The sequence below is a fragment of the Sus scrofa genome, chromosome 6, assembly GCF_000003025.6.
Source record: "Sus scrofa isolate TJ Tabasco breed Duroc chromosome 6, Sscrofa11.1, whole genome shotgun sequence".
NCBI lineage: Eukaryota > Metazoa > Chordata > Mammalia > Artiodactyla > Suidae > Sus > Sus scrofa.
The window spans coordinates 28,348,198-28,371,738 of NC_010448.4; the positions used below are offsets into that span (position 1 = coordinate 28,348,198).

At 51.8% G+C, this 23,541-nt stretch overlaps 1 protein-coding gene across 1 annotated transcript in view; it reads right to left on the reverse strand.

Annotated features, from left to right (window-relative positions):
- RANBP10 (RAN binding protein 10) overlaps positions 3,804–23,541 on the reverse strand; it is a 76,383-nt gene continuing 56,645 nt past the window's right edge. Inside the window, exons 4-14 of the mRNA XM_003355780.5 lie at positions 21,653–21,820; positions 16,331–16,353; positions 14,318–14,502; positions 11,886–11,998; positions 10,311–10,419; positions 10,068–10,216; positions 9,677–9,881; positions 8,813–8,934; positions 8,176–8,321; positions 7,746–7,857; positions 3,804–7,302 (exon numbers count right to left, since the gene is read on the reverse strand). Coding sequence (XP_003355828.4) covers positions 7,172–7,302; positions 7,746–7,857; positions 8,176–8,321; positions 8,813–8,934; positions 9,677–9,881; positions 10,068–10,216; positions 10,311–10,419; positions 11,886–11,998; positions 14,318–14,502; positions 16,331–16,353; positions 21,653–21,820 — 1,463 coding nt within the window. The 3' untranslated portion in view covers positions 3,804–7,171. The remainder of the gene's footprint in view (positions 7,303–7,745; positions 7,858–8,175; positions 8,322–8,812; positions 8,935–9,676; positions 9,882–10,067; positions 10,217–10,310; positions 10,420–11,885; positions 11,999–14,317; positions 14,503–16,330; positions 16,354–21,652; positions 21,821–23,541) is intronic.

Genomic DNA, 23,541 nt, shown 5'->3' on the forward strand with positions numbered 1-23,541 from the left:
GACGGTAGTGGACCAGCGCTGGGAGGGGCCGGAGCCGGGAGCTGCGCATGCTCGCTGATCGGGGGCGGAGGTTAAGCAGTCTGGCTAGAAGCCCTGGTCATTCATTTCCGGCGGTGGAGGCGAGGAGCGAGCGGTTTTCCAACTTAGGCTGTAGGTCGAAACTGGCACAGATCTGATCCCTAGCCTAGAAACTCCGTATGCAATGGGGTGGCCTTGATTGTGGGCCTTGATTTTCCCAGAATGAAGGAAGGTCTCCTGCTGAATAACAATTTATCTTTGCAGAAAGGCAGTTCTCTCAAACTTGCCGGACTTCCTGGCTTTCTGATTCTAATGACTCGTTTTTCCGTGCTTGGGCTCCCTTTCTGGATGTTTTTTGGTTGTTCCTTAACAATGTCAAGTGTTTTTCAAGACTGTAACTTCGGTCTCTCTGATCTCTTTACCGAACCCAAGTATATATACCACTTTGTAACGAGACTACCGTTTCACCAGACTGTCCGATATAAGAATGAAACGAACCTGTAAACCTTGGTGCAAAACAGGTGATGTTGAAAATGTGGGATTAGGGGTTATTTCTGCATGGGGAGACCCACCCCTGCTTATCTCTCTCTCTCTTTTTTTAACCATGCCCTTTGGCATGCAGGACTTACTGGGCCAGGCATGGAACCGAAGCCACAGCATTAACCTGAGCCACAGCCATGACACTGCCGAATCCTTAACCCTCAGGCCACCAGGGAACTCTCGTTGAGAGTGTGGACTTCTAAATCTCCCCTCCCCCAGCCCTGCACGCTTAGTTGGCATTAGGAAGATGTCCCAGCCAGCTCTCCAGAGCAGCCTGTGATGATTAGAACGTGTCAATCGAGGGATTGCTGCTGGTCACACAGTGGTAAGAACCCTACTAGTATCCTTGAGGTTGATCCCCACCTTGCTCAGTGGGTTAAGGATCCAGCATTGCCGTGAGCTGTGTTGTAGGTCGCAGACGGGGCTCTGATCTGGTATTGCTGTGGTTCTGGCGTAAGCCAGCAGCTACAGCTCAGATTGGAAACCTAGCCTGGGAACTCACATGTGCCGCAGGTGCACCTCCCCCCCAGAAAAGACAAAAAAAAGAGTATGTCAGTGAAGCCGCAGTTGTTTACGTTGAGACCTGCTGAGCAGCAGGGCTATCCCTGCTTTGGCAGGAGACAGGACTTCCTGCCACTACCACCACCTTGGTGAGCATGGAAGTCTTCCAGAGAAATTGTAACCCCTAACGGCCTCTTCTGATGGCATTTTATCCCCTTTGTCCTTCTCCCTGGATTCTGAACAGCCAAGCAGAAAGGAGGCAGAATCAAAAGCGTGCTTGTATTTGATCTGTTTCTTCTTTTTTTTTCCCCCTTTTTTGGCCACCCCATTGCATATGGAGTTTCTAGGCTAGGGATCAGATCTGTGCCAGTTTCGACCTACACTGCAGCTGCAGCAATGGTGCAGCATATGGAAGTTCCCAGGCTAGGGGTTGAATTGGAGCTGCAGCTGTGGGCCTAAGCAGCGTTCTAGATTGGAGCCGTGTCTGCCACCTACGCTGCTGCTCACAGCAACACTGGATACTTGACCCACTGAGCAAGGCTAGGGATCAAACCCGTGTCCTCAGGGACACTAGTCAGGTTTGTTACCGCTGAGCCACGAGAACTCCAAAGCTGGATCTTTAACCCGCTGCATAGGGCTGGGCATAGAACCAGCGCCCCAGTGCTCCAGAGACATTGCCAATCTGGTTGTTCCACAGTGGTAACTCCAGATCTGCTTCTTAGTCACCACTGAAAGTTTCATTTTAGAGCAAGTGGTCTCTCAACAGCAGCACTGTTGACATTTTGGGCCTGATGATTCTTTGTTGTGGAGGGATGTCTGTGTATCGTAGGATCTCTGGCCTCCACCTACCAGATATTGGTAACACACCTAACCCCATTGTGACTACCAAAAATATCTCCACCCATCGCCAAATGTTCCCTGGGCAGTAAAACCAGTCCCAATTGGTTGACAACCACTAGTCTGAGGGAAATTAATTTACGGAAGCAGGACACTAATACTCCATTCTCTCCTCTAGACTAGCCTTTCCCTCAGCGTCCTGCAAAATGCCCCGAGTGAAGCATTCTGTGTAATATAACTTTGGAAAGTGCTGGATTAAGCTACATGTCCTAACACAGGATTTCTACAACTGTTTTTTTTTTTTTTTTTTTTTTTTTTTTGTCTTTTTGCCATTTTCTTGGGCCGCTCTCACGGCATATGGAGGTTCCCAGGCTAGGGGTCGAATCGGAGCTGTAGCCACCAGCCTACGCCAGAGCCACAGCAACGCGGGATCCGAGCCGCGTCTGCAACCTACACCACAGCTCACGGCAACGCCGGATCGTCAACCCACTGAGCAAGGGCAGGGACTGAACCCGCAACCTCATGGTTCCTAGTCGGGTTCGTTAACCACTGCGCCACGACGGGAACTCCCCGGATTTCTACAACTGTTAAGCAGCTGGAGATGTACAGTGAGGATCCATGACAGCTTTATTTACTGGAAACAGAACTCTTTTCTAGCTCCAAGAACCATGCCTCTCTGAGATAGATTTGTATGCTCTCCAGCAAACCTCCCCACTCCAGTGACTTCTGTTCCCTGTACTATCTTCCTTTTACCCCAACAAAACCCTGTACTTGCCTTGCTTCTCTGATCTCCCTGACATCCAGCTACATCCTATGGTGTTAACATCCTCTACAAATATTTCTCAAACTTGCTTCTTGTGTCTGGCCTCAGCCTTTCAGCTGGTTTGCCTCCAATCTGATTCTAGTCTCAGCCCCCAGTGGACAGCAGCATAATATATTTTCTACCTCCTCTGCATAAAATTCTGGTGCCTTGCGGGGAGGGGAGGCAGAAAGGCAGGAGTGGTCAAGGCCACCAGGGAGCATCCTCATAGAGGCAGGGCAGTCATACGCACTGTGTCCGTGTGTGCCAAGCCCTGCCCCATGCATGTTATAATCCTATTACCACAGGGTAGAAGGATTATCCGCACATTAAGAATAAAGAAACTGAGGCTGAGAAAGGTTAATTTTCAAGGGTCACTGGAACTAGGATTTTGAGCATGAGCTCTTTTCCCTGAGGCTGAAAGGAAACTAACCTTAATACCCCTCAGAAGAGCTCTGACTGTCCAGTGTTTGGGGTGAGCATATTAAAATCTTTTATATGTATGACTGGGTCACTTTGCTGTACAGTAGAAAATTGACAGAACACTGTAAACCAGCTGTAATGAAAAAAATAAAAATCATTATAAGAAAATAAATAAAAATCATAAAATTTAGAAAATATCATATTTTGAGGGGAGGAGGTCCTATGGCCTACCTTTTTGTTTTGTTTTTTGTCTTTCTAGGGCCACACCTGAGCTGAGGCACCTGGAGGTTCCCAGGCAGGGGTCTAATCAGAGGTGTAGCTGCCGGCCTATGCCACAGCACCAGATCCAAGCCTCATCTGTGACCTACACCACAGCTCCTTAACCCACTGAGTAAGGCCAGGGATCGAACCTGCAACCTCATGGTTCCTAGTCGGATTCGTTTCCACTGCGCCATGACGGGAACTCCAGGCCTACCTTTTTGAATTTGTCTCAGATGAAAGCTGTTTCAAGGATGAGAATTAAAGCTTAAGTATCGATACCCAGTCTTGAAGGTCCTTGAGGGGTCAGGAACACCAGGGGCTTGGGGACTCAAGAGGTGGACTGGGAAGGAGCCAAGCCCTCCAGGACAGCTGTGCCACACCAGGGGTGCCAATTCCAGTAAGACTCACCACAGATACTCGTGACTGCTCATGGACATGTATTTTAATAAAAATAATTCTGTCAAAATACAACAGGAGTTTTTTCATCTCTCAAGTACAATTTAATAGGATGTTTTGTGTTAGAATTCTCTCTAAACCCTCCCACACCCACAAGTTTCATGCTAATGCCAAGAATCAACTTGCAAGGACAAAGGCAGAACCAGTGCGCACAATGTGGAGGACGTCTGTGTCAGCTGTAGTTACTAATGGAGGAAAACCCTATGCAAAGAGGTGACGCCTGAGGCAGCCAGAGTCCACAATCTGGCCACAGGTCCGGGTGCATGGGACTGGCGGTCAAGTAGGGCTCTGCTGCTCAGCTGCCACGCGGTGTGCATACCTGAGTTGTGAGCAACCAAAGGAACTTTCAGCTCTGACAGGTCTCTGCCTCATTTTCTTTGTGCTTGCTTAAGGGGGAGGAAGGTGCTGGGTGGCTGGGCAGTCCCCACTTCTCCATCTCTTCGTGTCCCTGTTCTGCTGGCCTGCACCCAGCCACAGACCCACGTGGGTGAGGAACAGGGCTTCTGGCTTTCTGCGTGTGTCTGCCAGTTTCTGCCCTGGAAGGAGCAACCATTTGGTAGCACATGGGGAAAGGTAAGTAGGGAAAGCTCCTGCAGGGCTGGACAACCTGACAGTCAGATCTTCTTCCTGCTCTGTAGGTTTAAGTCCAGCTCTTCATGGGATGCCTCCCAGGTGTCTTCCCCACTCTCTGCTACCGGAAGCAGGCTGGTAGGACTCGGTGTGCATAAGGGACTCCTCTGGCTGGCAGACAGGCCTGGACTATCAACAAGACAGTGGGCTCAAGCAGCTTGATTTTGGTCCTCTCCACGGTTTGGGGGGCAAAGGCTTATGTCCCAAAGGTAAGCTGTCCAACTGGGACAGAGAGCCCCTCTGGAGAGGAACAGAGTAAACAACTTGGACTCAGCTGAAACAGTGAGATAAGGCACAGAAAATGGGGAGGTGGCCGTGGGTATTGAGTGTGAGCCAGGAGGACACCCAACCCCAAGCAGCACACAGCTGTCCTGAGCCCTCCTGGGCCCTTTCAGCCGCTCCACAACCCAAGCCCAGGCACCCATCCCCACCCCTGAAGGTACCAGCTGCTCAGACATTGCTGGGTGCCCGGCCAGCCTAACCCCTCACCCACCATTCAGTTTTAGGACTAAACAGTGTTGTCCAAACCACAGGGATGAGGTTAATCCCAGTTCTGCCACTGATCTGTTGTGTGACTTTGGCCAACTCACTTAATCTCCTGGGCCTGTTTCCTTATCTATAAAAGGAGAGGACTGCGGAACAGATGTTCTCTGAACTTCATTCCAACTGCAAAAGCCTCTGGTTTTAATTCCCTGATGACTGTTTTAATGGCCTGATGTTTCCAACCTCTAGGTTTGGGAGCTTGGTATCCCCAGCTTTGCACAGGATGAATTTCCTTTACAGACAGGACAATACCTCCCTGATGGGTTACGATCTCTGGGCTGCCAGCTGGGCCCCTAGTGGGGGCCAAGAAAAAGCTGCAGCCTACAAGATCATGTCCCAGGGCAGAACTCCGGGAAAGCAGAGGGCCAAGGACCTCATCACCAACAGTTGGTCCAACCCAATCATTTCTCTTGTCCAATGGTGGGCCCAGCAAGTCCTGGTGGGCTCTGAATTCCTCAGGGCATACCACCATTCCTGTCCACTGATGGAGAGCAGGAGCTTGGCCAGCCCTAATCCGGGTGGGGACTGGAAGTTGGACTTCTGATCTTGGCCCTTTGCTTGTGCACTCCCTCCCACTGTGATGCAGATGGGGACATCCAGCTGCTCCTGGTGCTCCTCTGGGAGGCCTCCTCCCTTTCTTCCTCCACAGATGAGGGCAGTCAGTCCTCTCCACAGATGGCCTGCCCAAATCCTGGCAGCCCCCTCAGCCCTCTGCTCCTGATTCCCTGATGGAAGTACCAGGACTGTTTTTGACCAACCCGCTGTGAGGATTCCTGACACGGATGGTGGGACGTGTAAAAGCCCATGAGGTCCCTTCCTCTGGTCAGCAAATACTCGTAAGAGTCTTCCCTAAAAGTGGCCAGGGCCAAACTGCAAGGAGCCGCCTAGCATAGCTGCAGTGAGGCCTGGCCTAGGAGGTCAAGGGTTCCATCCACTCCAGCGACTGGCAGCCCAAGAATCAGTCTCCATGAGGTCCTGGCTTCTCAAAAGAAAGCATCAATTCCATCAGAGCTGTGCAGAGACAGTAAAGATTCAGGCAGAAAACGAAGGCAGCCCCTGTACTCATGGGCCTCTGTCCTCCATGGAGGCTTCCTCCTCGCAGCTTTTCACACAGCAGCTCTTGGGTCAAAGGCAGGTAGTTTCCAGGCAATTGATTTAGAGTAAATGAATTATTTGGCCATCTTAACAACAAAGGAAGGCAGGACGTTGAAAAGGGAAGAAAGAGAGGGGGAGGTAGGCAGTGAGAGGCAGGGCAGAATGGTAGACAGCGTGCTGGCCAAAGACTCTCTACTCCCTTCCTTTGCTGTGTAGCCCTGGGCCAACTCATCTCTCCTCCGGACCCCTGGCCCTGCAACTCTCTGCTCCATTTGGCTCTCAGGGGCCTAGGAACGCACTCCTCTCAGATGCTGCAAACCAGCTTACCCTGACCTGCCCACTATGAGGCTCCCACAAAGCCTACTGGGTTTCCTTAGGCTGCAGCTGGGCCTGTGGCTCAACAAAGGGGAAGCCTGAAATGAATGAATCACTTGGCTGAGGTGACAGAGATGATTCTTTTTAATGAGTTAGACTCAAATAAAAACATATGGTGTCTGGACAGCCTCACCCAAGAGGTGCTGGACCACTAACACTACGATAAATACTGTGTCTTTTTTTATATTTATATATATATATATATATAATCTCTCAATTTTTTTTACTTATGAAAATAATAAGCTATCACCAACTTGGATTGGCTTCATCACTAAATAAGCAGAAACCAGCTCAGCACAAACTCTCCAGAGATAAATACTGGTGGCTCAGTCAGGAGGAAAAAAAGGATTAAAAAACCCCAACCCCTCCTCAAAACAATCCCCCCCTTTCAAAATAGAAGGCGCTACATGAGAGAAACCAGCCAATACTGTGTCATAGGCCGCTGCACGTGAAGGGGGAGAGAGAGAGACTGAGGGTGGAGATAAAAGAAAGGAAGGAAGGGAGGGAGGAAGGAAGGAAGGAAGGAGGAAGAAAGGAAGGAAAAAGGAAGGGAGGGAGGGAAGAGGGGAGGCCAGGCAGGAGTGGACTCTGCCCATGGCTCCCAGGTCCCTGCACCAGGTGCCGATGGAGGGCAGGGCTGCTCCAGCCCTGGGCCGAGGGAGGGCCAGGTGAGGCCAGCCAGTGTGTGGTCAGCTAGTGCAAGTAGTCATCGACTCTGGCAAAAGAGCAAGATCCCAGGCCCGCTCTGGCCATGAGCCGCAGACATTCAGATGCCTGGCCCAGGGCAAGCATCAGAGGGGGCTGCTTTGGCAGGTTCTGAGACTCTGTGGAGAAAAGACAAGGCCTGGTCACTGCCCTGCTCAGGGCTGAGCCCAGGTCAAAGTTCCCTTGGGAGCAGAAGGTTGGGGGAGTGGACAGAATCCCTTGGAAAGGAGTGTTCATGAGTCTCCGTGTGAGTGTGCCCCAATTGCCAGGCTGTGGCACTGCCAGGAACCTGTGAACTTCAGCTTTCTTTAGAGTAATGAACTGGCCGGGGCCTGTGGTTACAGTCTAGGGCCCATGATCTAGCCGGCCAACTCAGTTGGGCAGAGGGAGTTCAGGGTTTAGGTTCAGCCAGGGGAGCCCAAGAGTCCTGTGCACTATCAGAGAGCCTCTGGGCAGACCTCACCGCCCTGATGTGGACGAACATTCGCAATTCCTGGGGAGGGGGGAAGAGGGTCTCCTAGGCACTCATAGGCCAGCTTCTGCTTTTGTCAGATCCACTTACCTAAAATGGCGCTGTTGAGGGCAGCGCACACAGGCTCCCTCTGGATGGGGTCCAGCTGCTGGCCAACTGGGCAGCTCCAGGGGTCTGAGTACGCAAGCAGGCTAAAGGCATCCTAAGGACAGGGCAGGGCACTCTTGAGAGGACTGTGGCACACACCACACACCCCCTCCAAGGCTCCAGGGAGATATAAGGCCCTGTGTGCTGCCCAGTGAGAGCACGACATACCCCAACTGTAGGGTCAGGCAGAGTTTTGTCCTCCCCAGAACCTAGAGGCAATGGGACACAACCCCAGTGTCCAGTTTCCCAGTGTAGATGGGACTAGAGCCCACCCTGTCCTGTTGCTGCTGCCCCCAGAACCTTCCAGAGTCAACCTGCCCTGCTATCAAACGGAAGGGAGGCATTCTACATGAGGGCCTGGCTTGTTCTGTACCTGCAGCATCTCCGTGTGGGCCAAATTCTTGCCGTATTCTCGGCCCAGCTGCTCGCTCAGCGCCTGTAGCTCACGGCCAAAGAGGATAATCCTTTCTGTGGCTGCCTGATTGCCCCCGCAGAGCTGCCGCCGAGGATGCCCATCATCTGCACCCAGAGCCCAGCAAAGAATATATCAGGAGGGAGGAGAGAAAGGCAGGACTAGGGCGGGGAACCCAAAGAGAACATGGCAAGAAGGATCTCGGCTGGGGGTGGTGCAGCTTTTGTTGGGGCAAGTGAGAAATGAGAGGAGCAGGGGACCATCCATAGCTGAGCTGTTATTAGTCCACCCAGCACGTGGTCTAGGAGTCAAACAGGAATCAGAAGCTTTCTCTGTTCCCACCCTGCACAAGACGCAAGGGTGAGAGTGTCTACTCTCACCTACCCCACCTAGGGGCAAATGCAGGGAACTTGGTCTGGGTAGCAGTCCAAGGCCTTAGCACCTCAAACACCCATTCGTGACTGGCTAAAGAAGCAGTGGACCAGATCTGGATAGAGCTTCCGCCAAAGCCTGCCCACCCTAAGCCCCTGCAGAGAGGAGAGAGCACTGGGACTGAGCACTGCTGCCTGAGAACACCATGTGAGGGCACGGCCCTTACCCATGCTGGACTCATCTGTCTGCAGGTCCTCATGCTTGTAGGCACCATTGACGATGCGTGTGGACATGCTCTCCAGCACACCATTGGGGTAATGCTCTGCCTCCATCTCCATCTCACTGTCACTGCGGAGAAGGGTATAAGTGGGAGCTGGCCAGGGGGATGTGGTTCGAGTAGCCCGGTAGGGCCTCCATTTAGGCTTTAGCCACATATTGCTGTGGGTAAACCAATGGCCCCTAAGAGCATGAAAGGAGAGCTCCCAGGCTTCTCAGGCTCCAACACTTGGCCCCTGTTGTGACACTAGCCCTCTCCAGAGGCTTGCCACCTGATTCCCACTCTTGTCCCAAAGTTGCGTCTGTAAGCCTCTCCTCCCTGGCCCTTCTCTGAGTTAGCGCACCCCTTCTATACATTCCCCAAGCCCCCGTGACCAGGGCAGGTGAGCCCCGACAGGCATCTCTGAAAGCAAAACCCTGGTCAGCGCTGAAGCGTGCCTGGGGGCTGTTGAAAGCCACCTAGAGTCTGCCATCTAAAACCCCTACCTGTCCAACCTGGCTGACGGCAAGTCAAGCCCAGTAAAAGCTCCTTTAGCATAGACCCTGGGGGCTCTGAGAAGCCTGATGTCCTTGGAGGAAACCACATTCTCAGTGTCACCACCTCTGGAGAAAGACAGGGCCAAGCAAAGTGGCAGCTGAATCACTAGTTGGACCGGAAGCTAGAACCAACGCCTGACCTGGCGGGTTAGCAGCTACTATTCCAGGTACAGACCTGGGATGGCGATGGGGGTAGAGGGCAGGGTGGCACTCAAAGGACAGGCTGCAGTGGGCACAGAGCAGAAAGCAGGAGGAATAAGCAGAGCAGAACAGCCACCTGGTCTCCTGGTTACTGGTACTGCTGTGTGGCTGGGACTTGGTGGAATCTGTTGAGTTGGACTCGGAGTAATTGACGGAGGATGGAGATGAGGAGGATGAAGAGGATGAGGAGGAAGAGGAGGAACTCGGCGCAGGGTATTTACTGTGGTTCTGCTTGCTCTTGGTGGACACGACTCCATTGCTGCAGCTGGGACTGTCTGCTCCTAAAAGCCAAGGGACAGTTAGAAGGGGAGGCAGCTTGTCATCAAGTGGGGCCCCAGGAATTACAGTGGTCTCATTTCCCATCCCCAATCCAACAGCAAGCCCAAAGCCCAACCCAGGGAAGGGTGTATGAGTGGCCTTGCTTCTCCACACCCGTTTTTCCAAGAGCCCTCTGGAGAGTGGCTGACCTGTGTTGTGCATGTGGGAACTACTGGGGCCATGGCGGGGGCTGAGGCTGGGGGAGCCTGGGTAGCTGTCCTGGGATTTGGGGCTTCGGGAGCTCAAGCTGCGGACTTCACTGTCAGTCCCATTCACCATTTCCACAAATTGTCGGCACCTGCAGAAGGAGCAGAGCAGCTCTGGGCTTGGTCCTGGTTGTACATCACCACACTAGCTGGGCTACAGGGGACCTGCTGGTGCCCCAAACTTACTTGAGCATGAAGAGCAAGTTGGGGTTGTGCTCCAGCAGCCCTGGATAGAAGCGCTGTGTAGTCTCAATGGCCTCACCCACACGGCCCTCCAACACCAGCTTCTGAATCTCTGCGGAGAGCAAGAACACGGCAGGGAGTGAAGGGCTGCAGCCTTTCCTCACAGCCACACGTCCACACACTGCCAGCCCCAAGCGCGGATCTGCTGACAGTCAGGTGGGCTGCTCAGAGAGGCAAGCCCAGTAAGAGGCTCACAGAAGAAGAGGCAGAAGAAAGAACCTGGCCACCCAGCCCCACAACAGACCCTGGTTTCTGTCAAGTATCGAGGAGTCCTCAAAGAATACAAGGGGAAAATGGAGGGGCACTCTCAGCCCAGAGGCAGGAGGTGAGTTTGCAGGCCTGCTCCTATGGAGTACAGGTGGCCAGGGACCTGGGCACGGGGAGAGGTCCTAGCTGTGGGAGTGCGGTCTGGGGATGGGCACATAGGCAGCTTGGTGGCCTGAGAGGCTCCTCTTCAGACAGACTTCTCTCCTCAGGCCTCACAGGGGGTGGCAATGGAAGCTCATGGTTTCTGGGCCAGAGCCCGCGTCTTGGCAGTCTTCAGGGGCTGCAGAACATCCCCTGCTGTAAGAGGAGGTCACCCTCCTCACTTCGGCAGCTCTGACGTTGACACCTCTCAGGCCATCAGCATCGTGCTCTTGGTCTGGGCCTGGTGCATCTTGCCAGGAGTGACTTCTGGGTCTGAGGCTTTCTCATTCGTAGATCCCAAGTCTGGGATCCCTTTCTGTCTGTCTGGCTGGGCGTGGCTTCTCTGGGAGACACAGACATATGCACATGCACAGAGACAACAGGCTCAGAGAGACGCAAGCAGGCACACACAGACACACGCATCCACACACACCTACTCTCCCTCACTCTCTCCTCCTTTTCCTATCTTCCTTCTGGGCTGTTTCCTCTTTCCCAACACCCTCCTTCCAAAAGGAGCCCCAAACACGCAGTACCCAGGCCAGAATGAACATCAGGAAAGCTTGCTTTGGCTGCGTGCAAAGGATAGGACCAGACGTGGGAAGCAGAGAGGGGTCTCCCACAGCAGCCAGGGAGCATTGGCCCTCCCCGCGACTGCCAACTTCAGTCCTCTCTCTGGCCAGGGACAGGCAGAACCATCAGGTTAAGTAACGGGTGGGAAAGGCAGGGCACTGGACTGGTAAGATACAAACACACTCTTTCTAGAAGACCATCAAGAGGAGGCTGAGTGGACTCCAGGATGCAGGGGGGAGGAAACAAGCATGGAGGAGGCGGATCCAGCCATGCCAGGCCCCGACCTGAGCCAGGCTATCAGAGTATGCGTTAGGGAGGCTGCCCCGAGACATTCCCATGCTGCTGGATGGTCCTCAAGGACAGTGTTGCCTTGAAAGAGGGACAGAAAGTGGGGCTGGGCTGTGGCTGTGGGCTGGTCTCCTAGTGAGGACCTGAGCTGAACAGACTCCTGTCAGGTCACCAAAGACTGCCATGAGCCAGAGAGCAGAATTCAGGACAGGTGAGGGAGGAAGGAAGCAGGGAGAGGAGAATCAACCTTACTTTGTCTGTTCTTTATGGATGCTTGTTCTTCCTGAATCGGGGTTTCAGTCATTCGGGCAAAAGCCGTGGCAGTGGCACAATACCCATGATGCACCAGGTAAGATGAGACCATGCTAGAAGAAAGGAAATGCTCAAGGTGACACTTAAGAACTGCATTTCTCACTGACCCCGTGATGGTCAGACTACCAGCCTGTTAGATCTTCTCTAAATGTATCTTAAAGGTGCAACCTCCAGAGAATGAGAATAAAGGGGCCGAAACAACATGAAAACTTCCCCCAGTGCTCATGCAGTTGGGTGGGGGAGGGGCTCTGTCCTCACTGCTTGGAGGAGTGGCTAGAGTTTCTCTGGGAGTATGCTGCCCACAAGCGGGCAGTTGTGGTAACAAAACTACACACAGAGGCACAGACCATCTCCTTACAGAAAGGCAGCAAACCCAGGACAGCCCGTAGTCTCTCTGAGGGCCTCCTGGCCAAGCAGTCTGGCAGCTGCCCAGTGATGATGCATGCCATGTGCATACCTTCTACAGGTACAGGAGCTCCTCTGCAGGTACCCCACGTGCCCGGCAGAAGCATTCCAGCTCAGGCGTGCTGGCTCTAGAGGGTGATGGGGAGCTAACCCACAACCCAAGTTAGTCCACAAAATGCCATAAATCAGGGGCCTGAGAAGCCAAGGTACCAGGCAACAACAAGGCCAACAAGAACACAATCTTTGGGAAATGGCCTGGAGAAGCCCGACACCCAGAAACCACTAATGCCACCCAATACTGGCTAATCAGTGGTGCACAGAGGGCCCTCAAATCTGATGTAAACAGAAGTGAGTATCTTGGTGAGGGCGCAGGTCAATGGCATTATTCTAACTGCCAGACACAAATGTCTGACAGGCTGTCTTGTCAAAGGCACAGAAGTTCAGCAGTGTATCCTCTCGTGTTTTAGGAGCAGATAGGATGATACACATAAAGTACTTAACACAAAGTAAGAAGTCAATATACACAATCTCTTACCATGAAATTATATAATTTATAATATGATATTCTGAATAAGAATTACAAGCATATTATTATAAACACAAGGGCAGAAATTCTTGACAAAACATGGTTCAGATGAGTCCACATGCACATCAGCGGCCACTAAAATGTACAGTTCCTTTTACTCAGTAATTCCACTTCTTGAAAAGACACCCAGAAAACAACTTTAAATGTGGAAAACTCTTTTATGTACAAAAGGGTTACCTATGCAAGCGAAAGAGAGAAATAACTTGAACCTACCACCAAAAGAAGGTGCCGAGGGGCTTGTGGCATAATACAGCCATTAACAATGTTCATAAAGTGAAGTTATGTGAAATCACAGGATCTGAGTTAGATGCAGATCTTAGCAAATACTACATATGAACACACACAGGCACACAGATACATTACATGTAAACAAATACACCCATGTGCTGAGCCCAGGCCCTGTCAGCTGAGAGTATCAGTCCCTCCCTGACGGCTGGGGGAGCCCCACCTCTCCCCTTGCCTGTCCCAACAAGCCTGCTGCGGGGACTGGCACTGTGCTGGCCTTCTGATGAAGAGCTTCTTGGTAGTTCTGGGGCTGAGAACAAGATGGAGCAGTGCCGCTATTCCTGAGAAGGGTCTGGCCACATGGCCCCTGCCTCAGCCTTCTCCTGGGGCCTTCCTCACCATCAAATTCTCAAGAAAACAAGGCTGAACAAAGAACCCAGTGTGCACCCCACTCCCACCCACTGGACCCTGGTACCCTGGTGTCTGCAGGGTAACGACCAGCGTGAGTGGAAGCCCTTCTCTGCCCACCCTTGGGAGCCAAGCTAGCAAACTAACTCACCTCCTGGCAGAGTGGGTACAGGTCATTGCCTCACTCAGGCCTGCTGCAGCTGGCAAGTGGAAGAGAAACCCATATTTGGCCTCCCTTGGGATTCTCAGCAAGACTGAGTTCCAGGAGAGTCTGGGAATTAATCAGTCAAGAGCCAGCTGGGTTGGCCATAGGGAGGACTCTCTTCCCACCACCACTGCCATGGTTGCAAAGGACTTAGCTGGATCTGACCCTAAGAGGTGACCTTAGGTCAGAGTCATGGCGTGATAGATACTCTCTCTTATGGAAAAAAAAGTCCACAGGGGAAGAGACAACTAGGTATCCTAGTACATCCTCTGCAAAATGACCTGGGGAGGGAAAGTAGCCCTGCTGGTGATATTACATACAGGGTCCTCCAATGCAGTTGAGTGGGGCAAAGCTTTAACTAGGAGCAGCTCTGGAGAACTGAACTAAGAGAGGAGCAAGAGAGCAGCAGGCAGAGTCAACCTGAGAGTGGTTTCCAGAAGGAACGCTACCCACTGGAGGTCCTAAGAGCAGCTTGTAGCAGTACAGGACAGTGAAGCCCTGGGATTGGGCAGGGCTGGATAAGGGCGGGAGCGGGGCACTCACTTCTGCAGCACCGCCTGCCACTCGCCAAGCCGGGCACTGATGGGGAAGCAGTGGACAGTGCCCTGGACCTTGGCACGCCATTCCCGCATGTAGTCCTCAATGTCAAACAGGAAGGGCTGCTGCCCAAAGTTGGCGTCCACAATCTCCCCGGGTGTCTGCAGGCCTACGGTGGGGTAGAGGTTGGCCTGAGGAGGAGAATGAAAGGTCAGTTGGGCCCTGAGGGCAATGGGGCAGCAGGGCCTCGCCTCACCTCACCTCACCTCTGGAGCAGAGGAGGAAGGCGCTGGCTCCTGCAGGCCGTTGCTTTGGCTCTGAGAGAACTGCAGTGTGGCTGGGGGAGGCAAGGCTAAGCCACATTCTGCCCACCTCTTTAGCACAGACACTATTCCCCAAAGTTTGAGGGGAGAAAGCAAAAGAAAGGCAAGCCAGGCTCATGGTGTCTCCTGCCCTGCATCAGAGGCTACGGCGTCCCCAAAGCCCAAGGTTCCCCTTTGGGACTCGGCCAGAGCGGAGGCAGGCCGGGCTCCCCGATTCTGCAGGTGTGCCTGTGAAGATATGCTGCGGGGGTAGACAATGGCTCCTCTCAGAAAGATCCAGGACCAAGGATCGCTTTGCCACAAAAAGGGGTATATGTGGAGGCAGGAAAAGTACCGGGGAAGACAGGAAAGGCAGGGAAGAGAGTATGACCAAAGGGGTTAGGTGGTTTGGACCCCCTGATGCTGGAAAACAGTAAAGAAAGGCTGCTGCCCTTCCTGTCTGAGGCTAAGAGAAGGGTCTTCTGGCCTTGCAGTTTGGGGGTGTCCCTTTGGGTGTGAGGCTTCCCATCTATCCCCTGCCTTGACCAGCGCTGGCCAGGTCACTCCCTCGCTCTGGGTCTCCTATGGCTCCCACTGCTACAGCCCAATGTCTCACCAGCCTCCACCCCATTGTCCCTGGGCTCCCAGTCTTCTCCTCCACCTTCCATCCTCAGGTCACGTGTCATTCCTGACTATCACATGCTGTTACTGCACACTGGGTTCAGCCTTTCTAGCACTCGGCGGAATACTGCCCACATTCACGTCTGGTTGTTGCAATGATGTATCTCCACCACTAGACTCTTCCCCACTCAGGGTCAGAATTCTCCTCTCGTGTCTGTTCTTTGCCTAGGACCACAGCTCTTCTCTGGGGACTCCAGATAGGCGGGAAGGATTCTGATCCACAGACAGAGGGTCTAAGAGGATCCTGCATGCGACAGTCTGCACTTCAGAAGCTCCCCCCCGCCGCCCCCCAGATCACAAGGGCATTTCCTATTCCTAGGACATCACAGGGGTGCCCAAGATCCCTAAGCATGCCCCCAGAGTCAGCAAACCTTTCCTCCCTCCAGAACCCAGCAGGGCACACAAAGCCAGGCCCAGTTCCCAGCACTCTGGGTAGAAGCCCTGCATGTGATGAGCCCTGTGATGACTCATAATAAAGACGGACTGGAGTGCAGGAGGTGGGATGAACCCTGAACTAAGCCAGCAGGAAACCTCACCCTTCTCCAAGAAGCGAAAACCTCATAAAGTTCACCTCTCTGGCTCAGGGGTACCCTGCATGGTAACAGGCCCAGTCCCCTAGGGAATGGGCTTTTCTCAGGCACCTCTGATGGGTATGCACAGGAACCTGGCTTCCTAACATTGCTCAGGAACAACTTTCTACATTCTGCACACTGATCCGCTGCCTATAAGCTGCACAGAACTAGTTCAGACCAGCCAAATCATAGGTCTATCTCGTCTCTGCCCACACCGCCCCCATCACTCTGCTGCATTTGGAAATGCCACAAATCACTGTCACCTGCTAAAAGTCATGGAGGAAGACCGGGTCTTGCTGCTAGAGATGGTACCCTCTACTAGTACCTTCAAAGCTGACTGCACAGCACGCGCCCCTGGTTTGGGAAAGGGCAGGACTCCACAGCCTGCACTCGCAGGAGCTACCATGCCCTGTCCCAGTCAGCCCCAGGGGCCCCCCATGGGGAGACCCAGTAGCAGTACTTACCGGGAGGTCTGTGAAGGCTACACCTGTGGAGGGAAGGGAACAGACATCAGGGCACTTGGCTTCCCACACCCCAGAGGGTCCGTCACAATGGCTGTGGAGGGGCTGGTCACCACACCTCCCCTGGGGTGGAGGACAAGCATGGGCCAAGGGCCTGCTAGGTTTACACCCTAGCCTGCCCTTTCCTGGGTAGCTTGGACAGACGTGAAGCTTGATATTTGGGGATTTGTCCATCGCATTTCTACTCTCTCAGGGAAAATGCCAGAAAGGACTAAACCCTAACAATCAACCCTGAGGCCTCTCCAAGCCTGATCCTTCTCTTGTTCCAACACGTATTTACGGAGACCTCTATCTTTTTCCATCTATTACCTCTCTGAGGGAGCAGGCTTTCTTAGCCCCATTGTACAGATGTAGAAGTAAGCCTCAGAGGTTAAATGATTTGCTGACAGTCATAAATTTAGCAGAAACTCATGGGACTGGACTTTTTCCTTGTCTGACGCTCCAACACCACCTTTTAGGCTGACAGAGCAGTGGAGACCAAGAGGGTGGCAGCTACCCATCTCCAGCCTATATATCTGCCCATGGTCCCCAGAGATTCCAGTTGACAAAGCCTAGGTTAACACTGTCCTGTGTACACTCTGAACACTCCTGCCAAGAGCAGAGGCTGTGTTTCTAGGGGCCTCAGTTCTGAATCAGAACTGAAGGTAGAGGGGAACAGGATCCCAAATATATGAGCAACCCTAAGCAGGAGAGGGACCTCACAGCATCCTCCAGAGCGTTCATGCTATTCATGTCGCTGACTAAGAAATGACTCAAGGCCAAAGGAAACTTACCCAAGGACTCAGAGCCTCTCATTTTTTTAGATAAATTCTTATTCTTAAATTCTTCTAGAAGCTCCTAAACTTTTGGCCTGAGAGGTTTTCAAAACACTGACTTTTAGAGGTCCCAGCCTGCCCCTCCACAACTCCACACAGAAAAGAAACTGAAACCCGGCAAGACAGAAGAAGAGGTGAGGGGCTCACTATAGGTCTCCCAGCAAACCTGGGGACAGAACCTGCCAGCCAGCCAGCATATCCCATGTGCTCCCTCTGTACTGGGCACCAGGCTCATGTCTTACTAGGAGGCGTTTAATCTCAAACAACCTTGGGAGGTGTATACTGTCTCTGACAGATTAAAAAGCCAAGGCACAGAGAGATTGTTTACATTCCTTCCTGGGCTATTTTGCTCCTTAGTGAAAGAAGCTCATAAAGCCATGATCTCCCTGCCTGAGGCCACTTCTGAGCCCCACATGCAGAGTCAGCAGTCACAGAACTAGCAGGATGGAATCTGAAAGCTCCTCAATGTCTACCCTCCAGGTCTGCATGGGAATTACTTCCACGGGTCTCAGGGTGGCCAGGCTACTGCTGCTGTACACTCAGGCTCAAGGAGAGGCCCATAGAACCCTGGAAGAAGGGGGCATCCAGGCTCTATTAGTTACCTGCAGTATGACTTGAGGCGAGCTACCCAGCCACTCTGAGCTCATCTGAAAAAGGGAGGTAACGATAATCTCAACACCTCAAGAAGAAAGGAGAAACAGATGCTCTGTGAAAGATGCTTCATAAATTGTGAGGTTGAGGTATAAGTTGGTTACAGTTGTGCCACAGAGCAAGGCAACTGCCACACTCCTGGGCAGGGGAAGACCTACCTGGCTTACCCAGCTCTATCTCACATTGGCACTCAGGACAGACAAGGCCTTGAGGTGCTTCCAGGAGGATGAGGAAGGAAGGTATTCCACTCCCTATTGCACTAAACAAGGGCAACACTGCTCCTCCTGGCCCTGCAGATCCTGTGAGCCTCTGCAAGGTCACTGCAGTGGCGAGACTGGAAGTGGCCCACAGGAAGATCTGAGAAGGTCTAGGCAAAGATCTACGACGCAAATAGGACATTCAAACCTATCGATAAGAAGTGCCCTGAGCCAGAGAGACACAGGTTAGGAGTCAAAGAGGCTGAGAGTATAAAGTCGAATCTACAAGCACATGGACCACCTGTGGGTGAGATGTCAGTCTCCAGTCCATTCACTCGATGCTCATTCAACCTCTCGTCAAGTATTTGCCGAGACCTCCCAGAAGCCAGGCCCTGTGTCAGGCACTAGGGAATCAGCTGCAAGCCTGGCCCTAAAAGTGCTGCCGGACTCCAGCAAGAAAGATGGCAACTGACCAATGACACATAAGGTGAGTGCTGTGACAGACGAGGATGGAGCAAATGAAAGGAGCAGGGAGGCTAGAGGCGGGGAACATGACTCTGCTTCTCTAAAGGGAGAAAGGTTCTGAGCTTAGAGAGTAGTGACAAGCTCACTGACTCCGTGTTAGATTTTGAAGTGCCTTATATTGAAAAACTGGTTTGTGAAAGGAAACAAAGTCATTTGAAGATTCACCAAGTAGTACATCACTCAGAGTTCATTGACTTCCATTAAATTTTATGATCTAGAAAATTCAGGACAGGTCATATCCATTTTGTAGTAAGGTCTTGGTAGTATCCTTGTGGACAAGAAAGAAAAACATGGGTTTCAAGTTAACAGAATGGGAGTACCCATGGTGGCGCAGCAGAAACAAATCCGACTAGGAACCATGAGGTTGCGGGTTTGATCCCTGGCCTCACTCAGTGGGCTGAGGATCCGGTGTTGCCGTGAGCTGTGGTATAGGTCACAGATGTGGCTCGGATCCTGCATTGCGTGGCTGTGGTGTAGGCTAGCAGCTGTAGCTCTGAAAAGACCCCTAGCCTGGGAACCTCCATATGCTGTGGGTGCGGCCCTAAAAAAGCAAAAACAAACCAAAACCACCCCCAAAACCCCCACAAATTAACATAATAAAGTGATTGTTTTTTTTTTCTTTTTTTTTTTTTGGTCAAAAGGGCTGCACCCATGGCATACGGAAGTTCCCAGGCTAGGGGTCTAATCAGAGCTATAGCCTCAGGCCTAGGCCACAGCAACGCAGGATCGTTAACCCACTGAGTGAGGCCAGGGATCAAACCTGCAACCTCATGGTTCCTAGTCAGATCTGTTAACCACTGTGCCACGAGGGGAACTCCTGAAGTGATTCTTAAATGGCTGGTGTCTACCTGGACAAGCTATAGACAGAAGGGCTCAAATCCAGTCTTTTCCTCTTTCAATATTTTTTTAATCAATACCTTGATGAAAACACACATAAACATGTTTATAAAATTTTAGGTTAATACAATACTAAAGAGGATACCAAATATTTGAGATAGAACAAGCAAGACCGAAGAAGATGTTGACAGCCTAGAAAAATAGATAATATAGGCCTAAATGAAGTTTAATTACAAGATGTGTGAGGTCTTGCATGGGGTCTATATAACACACATTAGGGAGATGAGTTTTTGAAAACAGCATGAGGGTCTGGGCTGACATTATGGTTTCTTGACCTCTCATCAGGTCATGAGATCTGCAGGAACCTAAGAATCTGACTGACAAAGAACCTAGGACTGACAGGAAGGAAGTCCAAGTGCAGAGGCGACAGCAGGGTATACCCCAAATCTTGTGTCCCATAGCAGGTGCCATGCTCTGAGCCGAGTAGACAAGCTGAAGGGAGGTAAGGAGGTAAGGTATTCGGAGCAGAGGGGCAGGGCCAGGCCTACGCGGAGAGGCAAGTGAAGTGGGGCTCTGGTAAGGACTGAGAGCACATATCAGTGGCCCCTAGGACTCTGACAGCAGAAAAATCAAGAGGCAGGAAAGAGCTGGAGTCAGAGAACACAGTGGGGAGTGAGGTGCCATCTTGAGACCTTGGCCTTAGCCTCCAGCAGCTGGCTCCTCACAGGCTGGATACCAGCAACTGCAGCTATGCGGCCATGGCCCTCAGAGGAGCTTCTCAGAATGTACATCTGGGTCAGCTCTGCAGTGTCTGTGCTAAGCTCCTGGCTACCACTCTAGGCCATGGCATCCGACTGCCCTGTTGAGGAACACTGCTTCCCATCACTCAGCCCCAACCACAAATAAACCTGATTTCCTCTCAGATCCCCTGATTTTGCCTGGGCTCATCTCCTGGAGAAGCCACACAAGGGCTGTGGGGAGTGGTAGCCACCTTTTAACTGCCCCTCAAACCAGGGCAAGTGGGCCTCCTAGGAGTTGGGTTCAAAGAAAAATGCCCAACACCCTTTCCAGGCAAGGCCTACAGTGAGCCTGGCTAGCAGAGTTCTGCTAGTTTAGAGACCTCTGCAAACTCAGGCAGGCTGGCCCAGCAGTTAGGCACCACCACAGGGCCACTTTGGCCTTGGGGTCCTCTTACTCAAGGGCCAAACATCAGCTCTACTAGGGCAAGGCATCAGAACAGGCAAAGTTCCTTTCTCACTTTTTGTTTTGGCGGGGGGTGGGGGGGTGAGGGGGGTGGCAAGGGCCACGGGGAAGGGGGACACCACAGCAGAGGCATATGGAAGTTTCAGCCAAGCATTGACTCATGCCATAGCAGTGACCCAAGCCTCTGCAGTGACAACGCTGGATCCCCAACCCACTTCAGCATAAGAGAACTGCTTTTTTTTCCCCTCTCTCTCTTGAGTTCTAGTCCAAGATTTCTACATGTATACAGGACTGCTCTTCAAGGGATCCTCCAGGGCTCCAATGACCCAAAAGCACCACTAATCCAGCCACTTGCCCATGTTCTGCTCTTGCCAGCTCACTCCATCTGTCCCCTGCTGCACTACCCCTAGGCCTTTGCAGGCTTTTTCCCCACTGCCTGCATCCATCATCATGGCTACATCTCAAGCTACCTGCCTTCCTGGCCCTTACTCCCATCAGTCCATCCTTTGCAGTTTAACCAAAGGGACTTTTTCAATATAACTCTGTCTAGGTTGCTGTCTGTTAACTACAAACAGGCCAGAAGAGACCTGGTCCCATCTGACTCCAGCCTATCTCTTTACTTCCTATACTAGAGCAGCCCTCACTGTTTCTCCATAACCAGACCACCACAGAAGGGCCAGCCAAAGTGTGGGCCCAGGCGACAGGCATGCAAATCTCTACCACTGTCAAGTATCTACTAGGGCCCCTCAAACTTCTAATCAACTCTAAACCTTGCTCCAACGAGTGTCACATAAGCCAAGGGCATGACCACAACATTGCTGCTCTTTCAGCCCTGAATCAGGCTTGCTAAATGCTGCTGAATGGATGGATTAACCAAAGGAGACCTCTATACCCTCTCTTTCCCTTGCAGGGCTCCAAATCTTGGAAATGGTTGCTGTTCCCCAGAGCTCAGCAGAAGATCAACAGCACTGCTTTGGCTTCAAGGCCTCTCATCAACCTCTCACCTCAGACCCTCCAAGGTCCCCTTGTGTACCCACCAAGGCTGTGGCCATTCTTGGTGTAGAAGCAGGTGCCATTGATGAGGTTGACGCAGCAGCCAATCACATCTCCTGTGGTGAATGTCGGACCATAGGGCTGGCCAGTCCCAGAGGAGCAGAAGGAATGCCCATCATCACCATGGTAACCATAGGAATGTTTATCCCAACCTGTGGGGGGAAAGAGAGCAAGAACTGAGAAGAGGTACTTGAGAGAAGGGCAAGACAGTCACAGAAGCCCACCCAGAAGCCCATCTCCCCACTCTGCCACCACCTCATCAGCATTCCCGGCCTCTCACAGAGCTGGGTGTGGACAGGGCCTGGCTGTGCTAAATAAGCAGTGAGTTCAGCAAGTCACTGCCCTTGAGGAGCTGAGGCAGCCCTACCAAAGGAGACAAGCTGTGGTTAACAGGAACCAAAACCTGTTAACAGGAACCAAAACGAGTGCCCTCGAAGGGCCTTACCAAAGGGCCATGAAACGAGGTGGTGGTGAGGGAAAGCCTCATCAAAGAGAGGGGGCTAGAACTGAACTCTGAGGTGTTATCTTGCTGGGTTGTGTTTGTGTTTGTGTTTGCTTTTGGGGGCCACACAGGGGGCATATGGAAGCTCCCAGGCTAGGAATCGATTCAGAGCTGCATTACTGGCCTACACCACAGCCACAGCAACCTGGGATCCAAGTAGTGTCTTCGACCTACACCACAGCTCACGGCAATGCCAGATCCCCAACCGACTGAGCAAAGCCAGGGATAGAACCCACATCCTCATGGATACTAGTTGGGCTCATTACCACTGAGCCACAACAGGAACTCCCAACAGTATCTTTCTTTTTTGGGGTTTTTGTTTGTTTGCTTTTTTTAGGACCCCACCTGAGGCATATGGAAATTTCCAGGCTAGGGGTCAAATCGGAGCTACAGCTGCCAGCCTACACCACAGCCACAGCAAGGCCAGATCCAAGCTGCATCTATGACCTACACCACTGCTCATAGCAACGCCAGATGTCCAACCCAATGAGCAAGGCCAGGGACAGAACCAACATCCTCATGGATTCATTTCCACTGCACCACAATGGGAACTCCCAACAGTATCTTCCAAAGGTCTGCTGGGATTTTGATTGGGACTGTGTTGAATTTAGAGATCAACTTGGAAAGAACAGATAGTTTAATAATATTGATCATTCAAATGCACAAACATGGCGTACCTCTTCATTTATTTAGGTCTTTAATTTCTTTCAACAACACTTTCATAATTTATCTCTAAGTATTTCACTTTTTTTTTTTTTTTTTTTGGCCAGGCCAGTACTGCAGTGACAACATTGGATCCTTGACCCACTGCTCTACAAGAGACCTCCAACTCTGACTGAGCTTATAAGTGTATTACCGCATACTCAACTAAGCTGAATATCTGCTCCAGAGGAAATCATTTAACTGAGATGTGACCTCACCTATAACCAAATCAGCCAAGGAAAAGAGACCAAGCATTTTCAAGAAATATAGAAAACACAGAGGGGGAAAAAGATATCAACAGAATCCTATGTTTATTAACTCAGAGATAATATCATGCATAACTATACAATGATGTATCTAGCATTGCTAAAAACTACATGTCGACATCCATAAGAGGCAGCAGCATTTAGAAAAATCATATTTATCTAAAGGCTAACTGCAGTTCCCACTGCAGCGCAGTGGAAAAGAATCCGACTAGTATTTATGAGGATGTGGGTTTGATCCCTGGTCTCACTCAGTGGGTTAAGGACCTGGCATTGCCGTGAGCTGTGGTGTAGGTTAAAGATGCGGCTCAGATCCTGAGTTGCTGTGGCTGTTGCGTAGGCCAGCAGCTATAGCTCCAATCTGAGCCCTAGCCTGGGAACTTCCCTAAGCCCTAAAAAGAAAAAA